We start from the raw sequence: 13829 nt of genomic DNA, 5'->3' as shown, positions 1-13829 counted from the left end.
ATTAGTTTAATGTTCTTTTTATCACAGTATAATATTACAGTTTAAGGTATTTACAACAATGAAAATTATTTTTTAATATATGTGTGTAATAATTTTAGTTGAGTTTTAAAAACGAATAGACACAAAGTTTGCTATATTTATGTAGGGTGAATGAATGAATTAATCTATGTGCGAATTCTTAAATGGCTGCCTTGGTCTTAATAATATCAATATGTTTAAATCTTGTATAAGGCGATGAGCTTTTTTATATTTAAAAAAAACAATGTAGAGGTAGGGATGTTTCTGATTCATAAGAAACAGTCTATGTAGGGCACTACAATGTGCTGAAATATCTATAAATTGATAATCCAACATTAAATAACAGGCACATGCTTCCATTATAACTAAAAATTTTGGAAGTTCTCATAATTAATATTGAAATAACAGAAATAAAGTACCTGTAAAGATTTCAGATTTTCATGTACCAAAAATTCTTGTAACATTTAACACTGCTGATGATAGTAACATTAAAATAAGTCATTACTATAGGATATTATAATAACATGTACTAAAGTAAATTTATAATTTCTTTCTCAGGTATCCTGGCTGGCCACGACAACCGCGTCTCGTGTCTCGGTGTGACCGAAAATGGGATGGCCGTTGCCACCGGCTCCTGGGACTCGTTCCTCCGCATTTGGAACTAAACCTCCCCGCTCCCACCACCGCACGCCCCCAAACACCCTCTTCTTCACCATCCGCGCGTCGTGCCCGTTTTTCGACAAGATGGCGGCATCACAGCGCCATATTCTCACAATCCAATGTAATCCACGCGCGCTGTTATATATTCGAATGATTCTGATGCGGTGCGTGTATGGGATGCGTAAACGCTTTATTCTGTGTGAATATTTTTGTTCCGTTACCACTTTGTCCTCTTTAATCCTGGGTAGTTCTATAATTGCTTTATGTGAACACTTTAGCAATTATAAGACTACCCGCCGGCTCCGAATGTCTGTTCGCATGTGTGCTTCTAACTGATCTGAACGCATCCAGTTCTCATTTGACCACGGAGCAAAACGAACCCTGGCTTTCAAGTAATAACGTCGAGAATCGGACGTCGACAGGGAACTATGAACTTTCGCTTTATTTATTTATATATAGTTGATAATCTCTTAACAAAATAGAAGCATTTAAACTACCAGTAAGGGAGATATGTAGTTTATATGTGTGAGTGGCGATATTGTGTGTGTACACTGGTTCAGGATATATAAATACATATGTAATTATAAAAGAAATACATGTTAAAATTAATTATGATTAGCGTTAGCACTGGGAAGCCTTCCACGAGGCGAGCTGCCGATTTATGTTTCTATGTCTTGGTGAGTATATTCAATCAAAATACTTTCTTTTAATTAAATTTAATACCAAAGAGTAGAATAAAGTTATTATTTAAAATTAATTTACATTTGTTTATACTATTATGGATGTTTGAGAGGTTTCTTCAAAATAATTAATTTGACATTTGAGTCTTATTAACATTGAATTAAGTATGGTATATAGTCGAAAATACAGTTTAACTGTTTGTACTCGAGCTATAAATCTCAACATTTTATTCGCTGTATTTTATTAGTTAGACATGAGTCAGACATCTTACGCTTCTTTTGTATATCCTTATGTAGTGTATAAGGATGTTCTATTAAATGTGAATTAGAATCTCTTATCTAAAATTTAAGCATTCATAATCCTGACTACATTGTTGGTCTCAGTTCAAAATTGAAAACTGACAGAAAGACGAAAAGATGAATTTGTCGAAGATCTTTATTTTATTCTATTTATATAATTTTGGAAAAGCTTCAATTAATTATAAACATCGTCACATCAGCCAATAGGCAACTGCATGGTATAGGGTTTCCCCCTACATCGCCACGATGACACCCAGAGACCAATAGATAGAGTTATGCTTGAAGTTTCTCAGAGGAATATTTCTGCAGTGGTAACAACGAGTTTGTTGGTAGACGTCGGCGAGTGGGTAAGCCCTCCCTCCCCCCACTAGGTTGTTTGCTGCTGCTTTGGGGAAGGCCTAAGCTTTGCGTTTATCTACTTAAAACAAAAACACTTCACGTTATAAGTCGACAAAAGTAATAGATAACTCACAGGTTAGGAGAGACAATAAAAAAAATTAAACCAATTAAAACTTATATGAGTACAGTTGTAGTTCAATGCTGTGTAATGTTATAATAAATATTAAAATATTTTGTTAGTTTGCAAAATAGTCTTAAATACAAAAGTTTAATATTCTACCCACAGTTAATGATTAACATTATTTTTTCTTTTCTTTTCAGATGAGCATCGCACTGCATACTATGTCTAAAACTTAAAGAACCAAATATTATGATTAATGTATCTACGTGTAATTTATTGAATGAGGTCTTGTTTGTCTGGCGACTAATTTGTGATTGGATTTCTTCGCACTGTCATACATGGCCTCGCATCGAAACCGACACAGTCGATGCTGAAATTTTTCTACCTGCATATTTGTACTTTTTAAATGATAGGTTTTTATATAATCATGTCACTAATTCTGATATATTTTTAATTATTTACAATTACATCAAATTTTTTTATTAATCTGTGATGTTTTGGAAACGCACAGCTGTTTGTGTAAATTTAAAACTCGTGGTAAACTTAATTTTTTGATTATTGTATTGTAAAGAGGTTTGTTTTTATAACTGCCATATCTTCATTATATTTAATGTTAGTTGCTTGGTTTCGATTCGATGCCACATTGAGATTGTCAAATATAGCATCTCCACAATCCTACCAAAAAAAAAGTCATGTGTATGTATATCTGCTGTCATTTGACCACAAAATTAAAAAAAAATGATTAGTCACAATTTTGTTAAATGTATTTATTATCTGTGCTTACTATACATGCATAAAGTTTGTGCAGCACAAATCAATTGGTTAACTATTATTGTAACACACTGATGCATTGCAGATGATTAGTATGTAAGTTTTAATGATTTATACTATGACATATTCAATATACGGATTTATTATTTAAAGGGCAACACTATCATTATATACCCTTCTAACGTTATATGGCTCGGTCGTTTCGATGAATTTTTATTTACGAGAAATACGAGATACTCGGATCATTACTTGGGTCGTTCTGATTTATACTACCTAATCTTAGTACAGTCTGGAGACTACTTCATTTAAGGAAGGACTTGCACAAAATTAACGCACACTTCACGGCGGGACTTTTCGCCACTCGAATCGCGGGCGGAAAAATGTTTTTTTTTTGACGCGAGAATTTGTTAATGTGTCAAAATGCGCGCCAATTTTAATGTCAAACGCGTCACTAGTTTTGTGCTGATTCGTAATAACACGTTTTGGAACTATTTGTGCGATTCAACATTGATATGAAATAAATAAATGAACTTGTGTATGTATTCTTTAAATTTTTACATGTACAGGATTCAATAAACTTTTATACCTATACGCTGTTCCTTGCACGAGAGGTTTGTTCGCATATATTCGTACTTAGTGTCATTGTTTCCGTTTAAACCTTCAAGTTATTGTACTCAACTCTGCGTAACATTGACACCACAAGTGAGATTGTGGCTATTCGAGATTTAATTGCGGCGTCTGATAAGACTTGCCCAAAGTTCATTTTACTAGACTAAGATAAATATAGTTATATAAGAAGGAGCGTAGCTAGGGGATGATCCACGAATAACCCCCTAATATAACATTTCTACGCTCAATATATCTACTCCGACATGTTAAAAAGATCAATTCTAAATTTTTTTGTTGTTGTGGTAACACTAGATTTCGGTAAGTATGAAATTAACCACATTATCGGTTCTAAGCGCAAATATGTATAGGGTCCGGCTTTTTTGTTTGAATGGTTGTCGCGCTTTTTTTTTTTAATTAAGCCTCTTCGTCTTAGATAGGGTTATGTACGTAGATGTATACTTTTAAGGCAGACCGCAAACTAAACTACACGAGCTGGCTAATTTGTACTACGCTTAAGTTGTGACCACCACGTTATATGTTTTTTTTCTTACAATCATATGCTCAATTACGGTCTGTGGAACGAGAACAAATTGTTTTTACAGGTTTTTATATGTTCAAATTGATATATTCGTTTGATAAAAATGTTGGTGTATCGCATAGTGGCATATCAATCAATTTGCTCCCACTTTTTATTACTGTTTACACCCGATCCGTAGAGTTTTATATTTGTTTTTAATAAACTTGGGCGAATTGATAACACATGCATCTAATCGTCTATGTAAAGGATATTTCGCATTATGGAAACCGTTTTGTCTGTCAAACGCAGTTATTCAGAGCGTATACATAACGTTTCAAATACGTCTAATCGTAAAAATATCGATTTTTAACTTTTGACACATCGATTTTGCGCGCTTTTGCGTTTGACAGATAATAAAACTAAATTCGGAGTTAAGCTATGGTGTGCTAGTTCTACGCATAGGGAGTAAGACTTTTTTAAACGATAACAACTTTTTTTCTACTGTAACGGCTTCTTTTCCTATCGGTGTATCGATAACTCTTAGTATGATAATGTATGTATATGTATGATATTTACTGGAGAAAATTTCACAGCCCATATTTGATTTCTATTCAGACCAATTTTTCTCACTTTTACATGGTGTTATTGGAATGGACTGCCATATTTTAACTTTAAAACTGTAATTTATATACTTAACCCAGGGCATCGGCAACAAGACTCTAAAGCAGACAACGTGAAATCGTTTTGAAAAAAAATTAAAGATTGCGATTTCAAAAGCGCGGGCTGTCAAAATATTTTGACGTTCCCCTGTTCGGATGCTTAGTTTCAAAACTCATTCACAATCCCTTTAATTGAAAAAAAAAAATAAAGAGAAGAATGTGTTAAGTTAATTTTTATTTGCTAGTCTATGTCTTTGATATGTTAAAAATAATTATTCTTAGTACTGTAACACTAATTGTAACGTATTGTGTAAAATATTTTTTTTTTTTAGTTATAATCAATAAATTAAATTTTGTTTATTTTACCCGAACGTTTCCTTTCACGTCCTGCTTGAGGTATGAATGTTATTAGTATTATTACATACGATTATTAAATACATTTTACAATACAATAAACGAATGAATATGTTGTTTTTTTATTTCATATTACTCCCTCTTAGAGTCCAGTTAGAACTGACTGGCGATTATCGAGATCTAGTTTAATATGCAGGCCACATTCTGAATTAAATAGTAATTTAAAGTACAGTAATACCCCGCTTTACGCGACCCCGTTATACGCGGTTTCACTATAAAGCGACTTGCAAATTTCGCGCTCAAATACCTCGAATTACGCGAAAGAGTGCGTATAAATATAATGTAGTCATCAACTTCTCTATGGTGTCTTGACCATCTGTCAAACAATTAAAAACAGTGTTGGGTGTTATGAACGTATTTTACAAGAACGTAAACAAAACGTTACCCAAAAGATAATAGATGTATTTTTCCGTAAAAAATAAGAGTATGTGTTGCATAGTGTTCCTAGAATTAAAGTGATCGATTAAAATGATTTGTATTTTTTTGTAATAATTTTTGACTATGTTTAATCATAAACCTCATACGCGAATTTCAGTTAACGCAATTTTTTTGGAACGTATCTCTCGCGTAAAGCGGGGTATTACTGTAATAATAAATCATATTTTACAAATATGGATGTCAAAAAATTAAAATATATAGAGCCATGAATATGGATTCTGAACTGTTCAGTGTTTTCCTAATTATAACCTAAATCTAGTGTTAGTAACCAAATCTCAAAGAAGCTTTTTTTTAAGCCGTTATAGACGGCTTGTAGACGCCACTAGAACCTTTCGGCTCCAATGACGGATAAAGGAGCGGTGTGCTCCGATCACTGCCACTTCAGACAAACAATTCTTTGTGCTACATCACGAATAATAATACTAAAAATAATAGAGTAAGCAAATTACGAAATAATGTATGTAAATCATAAACTAATAGAGGAATTTATCATCATCTTACTACTTTTTATATAAAAACTATAGGAATTATTATATTTAAACTCAAGATATTTAGGATACTATTCAATAGCCCTAAAGAAAAAACTGAAAGAGACTAGAATCAAATTAATTACGTTATAATGACTTTCCTCAGACATACGAGGATTCCAAACGCACTTTTAAAGAGAGTCAAACACAGTAGAAACTTTCGTAGTGGTATGTTAGGTAAATTGCAACCAAGTTGACTTTTCGCTTCTCAGAGTTTCCAGGACCAGGTTACTTGACAGAACGCTAGACTAAGCGATCAGAACTTAGGGCTTATCAACCAGGTTATACATAATGTAGCTGTCTGAATATAGCTACGAAACGCAAGATCGGGCGAGACCTCAATACTTTGATACGTAAATATAAACTTACATAAAATGTGTAATTAATATAGTTGTTTATTAAAAATAAAAAGACATGGACGCATGTCGTAAACCATCTGTATTATCTGTGGAATGCAGAAATTCATAGCATAACTATCCGTTTGGTAACTGATCTTGCAAATGAAGCCAGAAGTGAGAGATGATGTTTCTTTAAAGTATATCATCACCAGTAACACAGGTTTTATAAACATAGTTTAATCACAAAGAACTTGTATTGTTTATATAATATCATTTTTACTGAGATACTAACCTTTTTTTCACACATAAGAGACGTTATTTACGACACGGGCCTTGTTGACAAATTATCGATTTTAATATTGAATTTGAAATTTTAAATCTTTATAAAGGAATAAAAATTTATAGTTTAATATAAAATGAACATAAATGAATAATAATTTTAACATTAAAAAAGGTTCGATACATATTTCACATCTGCATTTTGGCAAGTGGTCATAAATTTAACAGAAACGGTGACGTATGTCGGATTTAACGAATAATGTAAAGCTGTGTTCACATTATTTTATATTTGTTATAACCATTATAGTCGTATCGTGTGAATATTTATTTTTAAAGGTTTTTTATGTATGTTATATAACATAAAATATAGTATCAAAAGGCTAGCTTGACAACTGGAAAAAGATAAAATTACAACATGAACGGTTTTAAAGTGATAATAGCGCTGGGGAATGTTAAAATAACGGAATCACTAAAATAAGGAGTCAAAAAGACCTGGGTAGGTAATGTATCCAATCCTCGACTAACGCTTTCCAGGAGGGCTTTAGAAGGAAGAAGAAAGAAGAGTCCTTTATTTAAATATATTCTCTTATACATACTTATAACGCCTGATAGTGTATGTATATTACACGAGTATTGTCCCTCTTCATGCGTGCATCTCCATTGTAACTGCACAAAGATTAAATCGAAATAGCAGCACAACTTCAAACGCATCAAATGCAACTTTAATCGCCTTTCCTAGGTCCTATATATAAATTTATGCATTATACATATTGATTCGTCTCATTCCAATTGAAAATATTAAATTTACGTAATATATTTTAGAATGAACACTTTAGGCAGGGATGATCGGACAAAGGCGTAACAGAGTTTGTTGTGGTCGTGGGTTAGTTATATGTCAACTATGCACATCTATACAAAGAACTTGACGTATTACTGTTCGTGAAACTTATTAGGTAGTAATAAAACTGACCACTCACGGTTTGTATGTTTCCGTATATTAAAATCCCAAGAGTGTGATAGCCGGCACAGTTCGCAGCTGTAGATGAGAACAAAGGAGAAAGCCGCGAAGAAAATATTGATAGTAGGAAGTACGTACGACTCCACAGTACAGACTTTTGATCACTTACTCAGACACTGCTCCCGATTCGCATCCAAAAGACATAACCACGTGACCTTATGTGAAAACCTTAATATATCTCCGTTCAGCTTACCGGACTTTCTCAAGAAAAAATCTAGAGCAGAATCTTTTGATGAGTTGGCCCGGTAAATTGTCCTAAATCTCAAGGCATTTAACGGTCTGTAGCGCTTGGGCAGCGACTTAAATAAAATAATGTAGCAACTAATATATAATTGTGTATTCCAAATTGTATTGTTAATATGTATAAATTTTAGCTGTATTTACCCGTAAGTGAAAAATGTGTAAAAATAAAAAAAAATTGTAAAAAAAATTATAAAACGCTGTCGTGCCTCGCAGCTGGGAGAAGAAAGATCCGTATCAAATAGCGGCAACCCTCTCCCAACTGTCTGCGTTTAGTTAAAGCGAAAGATAAATACTGTAAAAAAAACACCAGCGATACAAATTAGAATAAATAAAAAAAAAGGTAGTACGTAACAATTAGGCGTAGTCGCGACTTAATAGAAACACAGCAGCGCGCGCCGGAAGCTAAAGCTCTTTGCTGGTAAATAAGCTATATATTCACACCGTTAAATCTTACATATGCAAAATCGTTTCCCTGTGTGCACGAGACCTAAGCGTCACATTACTCTTCGGTAACACATATGTGAGTTCATCCGTCTGTCGACAAATGCATGTTATTGCGAAAAACTTGGCGCTCGGACGAGAACCGCTGAGTGGTCCCTTATCTCATACTGTGGGTCAATAAGGACATTCAACTCGTGTTCTTTATTAAAAAAAAATATTTCTTATAAATGTAAATTCATATGACAAAGGGTTAATAATATCATTTCAATGGTATCACGTCCATTATTGAACATATGCCTTACCCAAAGACTTCCTATTGGAACGAATGGACACTGTCTTGATCTAGCGCAGAGTTCCCCAAACTTTATTGTGTCGTAGATCTCTTGCCATGTTTGTCCGTGTTGAGTAGAAAGAAACACATAGCGAATACCAACATCCTACAACTTACACAATTTTACAAACATATATAATAAATTGTTTACTTCATAGGTACTTTCATAAATAATATAAATGTTTTGATATTATAAGATAGTATGATGTAAGTAAATAGGTACTATCAGTGTATGTGTTGAGATCTACTATGGTACTACTATGGTGGACCCACATTTTCATTTCATGGACCCCCAAATTGTTTTTCGCTGACGTAGACCCCTTGCAGGTTGTCATAGACCCCTAGGGGTTGATATAGACCACTTTGAAAATCACTGATCCAGCGTCTTCCGACGCCATCCACCTTGTGGGCGGACTTTCTGGGCTTGCCGATACGTAGTCTTTACTCCACAATCTTAAAGCAACCGTGACTATCTGTTAAGCTATTCCTAATCTCTTCCATTCCATCTCGTGGAGAAATCCTGAGCTTATCCCTCTATATCGCTCGTTGAGTGACTTAGACATGAACCATTTATTTAACACTTTGAACCCTATTTACTAATGCCCTTATTGTCAGGAAGGACTCGGAGAAAGAAAATTGCTTCTTCAATATTAAATTTTATAGAAAGTATTCAACGCCATAACGTTGTACAAAATAGAATATAAGACCGAATAATCTGTGACAAAATTAGTAAATATGTATACTGTGATATTGTTAATAGTATGTAAAAATAAGAAAAACGAAGGTAAACAATGAAAAAAAAATGAAAAGGATGGGACGATGAACGAATGTCAATCAGAATGGAAGAGAAAGACAGATCGGATTGTGGTATGAAAGAATAGAATAATAGCCTATGTGAAGGTTGAGAGCTGAGAATGAAAATAAAAAAAAAGATTGTGAAAAAATAGTTAAGATAAAAAAACAACTATGTTAATACAGGCCCCTCGTCCTGTAATAGGTAATCCGATGTAAGGAAAACACTTGCCGGAATAATATACTATCACATAAGAAATCTCAATCTGAGTTACAATTATTTCTTTTATTGTACAGCGGTTGAAGCGACACGTCTGCTCGGTAGCGCGGCGCGTCAAAAAGAACGAGATGTACAGAGTGTAAAAGGGGCACAGAAAAACAGATGCGTTCATAGATAATAAATTTGGGTGCGTTCTAATGAGCGCCGCAATAGTTTTAAATTTAAAATGTGGTTGAAGCCAATAAAACCTACTTCTTTTGATGTAGGAGATTTTTTAAATTGCGTAAAACGTCCAATTCAGTATCCATGAAAAATATCTGATATTACCTAATTTAAATATTCACAGCAACTTCCAGAGACACCTTAAAAAGACAAGGACGGTAAAATAAAAGGTAAATTTTCGATTACTAATAAGTGTTTTAAATCAAAACCAGTTATATGTAATTGAATTATTGATTATTTTTACTTGCTATGACTATATATCTCGCAATAAAAAAAAATTAAGAAGTATTTTCTTTAATTACAAGTTGCCTATTCTTTTTTATTAATCTATTATATTTGACCTAAGAGATTCAGGCATTACTTTGCGGAAGTCCATACTAAGTAAGAAAAGGACTAATATATAGCTACTTGCGCTATATAGCAGTGTAATATTACTCCTGAAGATGCCTCGTGGAGGGGTGAAACGCGTGTCGAGTGATTTAACGGTGGTAGTTGTGTAATTCGCATTGTTTGCCGCATGCGCATTTATCAGCGGGCTGGCGGGCGGTGCACTTTATTGCACGACTACTGCTACATAGCGGTAGTAGCTATGTATTAGTCCTTTTCTTATTTAAAATGTTGATTAACACGGTTGCTTGAGTTAAATAAAGATGTCGTCACTATATATAGTTTTATTAAACTCATATAATAAATATTACTATCTGAAAAAGAATCTTATTTTTGTCGTACAATCTAAAATGGCTCCAATGCCTACAAAGTTCTTAGTGATGATCTTGGGTATTGGAATTATCTCTATACGAATAGCCGCCGAGATTTGTGAAGTTAAATTTTTATAGTCGAAACGCGGAAATTTAATTTTTTTTTTCTATCATTTTTTTATCATCTCGGATGTATACCAAATATAATAGATTGGAGAAATATTATCCATTAAAAATGTTGAACAAGAAGATTTCTTGTACTGTTTTGTATGTCGTTTGATTATTCTATTTTATTTCAATCGACTATGGCAGGTGTGTAGGTTTTTGGGCGATGAGCAGGCGCACAGAGCAACCTATTTTATAATATTTTCCAAAATTAAAATTAATATAAGAAATAAAAATGAAATATATCAAAAGCTTGTACTGTACACTTCACCAATGCAATTGCGTTACGTTAGATATGCAATGTTATCAACAGAGTGTTAATCATTTTGAAGAGTTTAATATCTATTTCAGTGGAAATACTTACAACTTGTTTTAACCGTATCAATATTGTTCAAATGTATAAATTATTATAACTAGAAGAATAGACTTAATTTATCAGCGTTCTATAGATTCATAGCGTTGTAGAGGGTCGACCTGGGCATGGTGCTCGGGGCTGATGATCTGCGTAGCAGGTTCAGGAAGGCTTCTTTGTATGTCTCTCCCTATATAACCTAATTTTAAATGATCCTATTAAGGCTGCTGTTAAGCCTGATTTAAACCCTGATCTCATTCGTCAAGTTGCAGCTTAGGTTGGGAACACTTGACAAATGGAATAGGAGGTACATGGAAAGAACGAAAACTCCCGGAAATTCTTCTCGGACGCCGTCTTAGCTTACCGCGCACTCCATAGCAACGAACTGGACACAGTCTTGGGCCAGAAGCTCACGTGATACGGACATTCTCGGAGTACCTACACAGGTTTAACCCCAAGGAGAGCTCTTCGTGCTTCTGTGAGTTGGAGATGTACCAGACCTAGGTGCACCTGGTTGCTAACCGTCTCGCATTGGGAGGACTCCGAGCGATTTCGAGCTCCTACCAGGAAAAAGATAGGTGAGGACAGCACCGCCTCACTTATAAACAGTGACGAAGACAGACATGCGATCATTAAAGACGTAATTAATAGGATAAAGGTGAAAATAGTACAGGACGGATAAGAAATTTAAGGAATAGGAAAATGATCTAAAATGGACCCAATGTTAATATGCAGAAATTATTTAATTGTTAAAGTAAATAAGTATTATAATTAACTATATTATATATTACTAGCTGAACCCGCAAACGTTGTTTTGCAAAAAAAATATTTTTAATTTTCAATTTAAAAATAAGGGTTGATCGTAGAGGGGTGAAAATTTAGGGTTGTATGTATTTTTGTATGTTGTATCATAAAAAAAATAAAAACAAAAAATTTCGTCAAAAAAATAAAAAATTTTTTTTAAGGGTGAACAACCCTTATCACTTAGGGGTATGAAAAATAGATAGTAGCTGATTCTCAGACCTACTAAATACGCATATAAAATTTGGTAAAAATCGGTCAAGCCGTTTCAGAGGAATTCCAGTTCGAACACCGTGACACGAGAATTTTATATAATATATTAAGAAGAGAGAGATAAATAAGATTGTAACGCCCTGTCCCATAAATATGAGAGGCCCCCAATAGCGGGATCCATTTGAAATAATTAAAGAAAAATTCACTCTTCACGTGCCTAAATCCTTCAGTGTTACACGGTGTTTCTGGGTTGACGAACTGCGTAGCGGTTTCAAGGAGGTGTTCTTGCAATTGACGTTCACCTTCGACAACCAGTCTCCTCTCCCTACCTAACATAATATTTTATTCTCCTAATTCTGCTTTACAAACCTGTTCTAGAAATGAGCTAACAAAAGTAGGAACAAGGAAAGAAGGTAAATAGCATGCTCTTGGCAGATCAAAATTCGTAAAAAGTTATATAGAGATTTTGATGTTGGACCTATCACCTCTACTGCTTACAAATTGATAATGAAGTCTCTAGTATCTGTTATATATCAACTTTTAGCTTTGTCCGTCTGTTACAGCTTCGATAATTTAAATATCTCCTACTACTAGTTCTGCCTGCTCATGTGCACCACTAGGATGTTATGTGGCGTGTATATTTGACTCGGGTTCACTGTTTCCTCCTTCCTGTGAGTTGTGTTAGTGAGAATAGTCCTTGTTCCATGCTGTTGTAGTCGATTAAACTGCTTCTGTAGCTCTAAGTTTTAATCTTTCCTTGGTTTCCTTTTTCCGATGAAGGGTGGGTTTAATTTTCCGTGTGGTGATTAATGTTGGTTTAAGTATTAAAGTTTCAATCTTTTTTTGGTTTCCGTTTTCCGACGACCACCTTGCGTGGGTTTTAATTGTCCGTGTGGTGATTAATGTTGGTGGTCTACCTGCGATGCGTCGAGTGGTGATAAAGAGTGGCGTGGTTGACGCTTTGTTTGAGGAGGGTTTACCTCTGGTGTTGCTTCTCTGGTTTCCGCGCCAGTTTCTTTTCAGGCGTTTTTGATGATTACTTCGTAATTATGTCGTAGTACTTACTCAACTTAGTTGATAGATTTAATATTTCCTGGAGGACAAATATACCTATATTTGTTCTTCATTCACTTGGCTATCATTTGCCTCGCGAACATGCTCAGCCGGTTACTTACCTCCACCCGTTAATTGCGTATTTTTACCCATTACAATGATGTCAATTGGTAAATTGAAATAATAATCTTAAATAGACATAAATTTAATGTTTACGCTAAACATCAATGGGATTATGGTGTCTGCGACCTCCTTTTCTAACATCAATGTGGAATATGCGTCATACAAAATGTACGGTAAAACAAAGATGATCTTTGAACTTTTGTAACAACGTATTGTGTGTTTAACGTGAAAGCGGGTCGCATGTAGGTCGATCCTCATTTTTTCCTCTCTACCACCACTTGGAGCTTCGCCCCAAAGATACTTCTAGAAGATTACTTCAGAAAATATGTGGGGTACTGTTAAGCAATGGTTTTTTTTTGTTTCACTTATATTGCTGTCGAAGAGGCATTCAATTGTTTGTTTTGTTTCACTAACACTGCTGTCCAAGTGGCATTTGCAGATTCTGCAGGTTCAATACAGCAAAGCGCAGACGACACTTAGCGTATAT

General features: G+C 34.3%; 1 protein-coding gene across 2 annotated transcripts in view; it reads left to right on the top strand.

The window, feature by feature from the left end:
- Positions 1-5089, top strand: part of Gbeta13F (guanine nucleotide-binding protein subunit beta-1) — a 50280-nt gene extending 45191 nt beyond the window's left edge. For both annotated transcript variants that reach the window (XM_068768579.1, XM_068768580.1), the window contains exons 8-9: positions 577-1355; positions 2319-5089. In XM_068768579.1, the coding sequence (XP_068624680.1) occupies positions 577-683 (107 nt within the window). In that variant the 3' untranslated portion in view covers positions 684-1355; positions 2319-5089. The remainder of the gene's footprint in view (positions 1-576; positions 1356-2318) is intronic.
- The last annotated feature ends 8740 nt before the right edge of the window (positions 5090-13829 follow it).

The sequence above is a fragment of the Battus philenor genome, unplaced genomic scaffold, assembly GCF_028537555.1.
Source record: "Battus philenor isolate CCGP_79_NKW_IND1 unplaced genomic scaffold, ilBatPhil1.0.hap1 SCAF_26, whole genome shotgun sequence".
Classification (NCBI taxonomy): domain Eukaryota; kingdom Metazoa; phylum Arthropoda; class Insecta; order Lepidoptera; family Papilionidae; genus Battus; species Battus philenor.
Note: the sequence above shows the minus strand (reverse complement) of the source record. Positions and strands in the feature narration are given on the sequence as shown.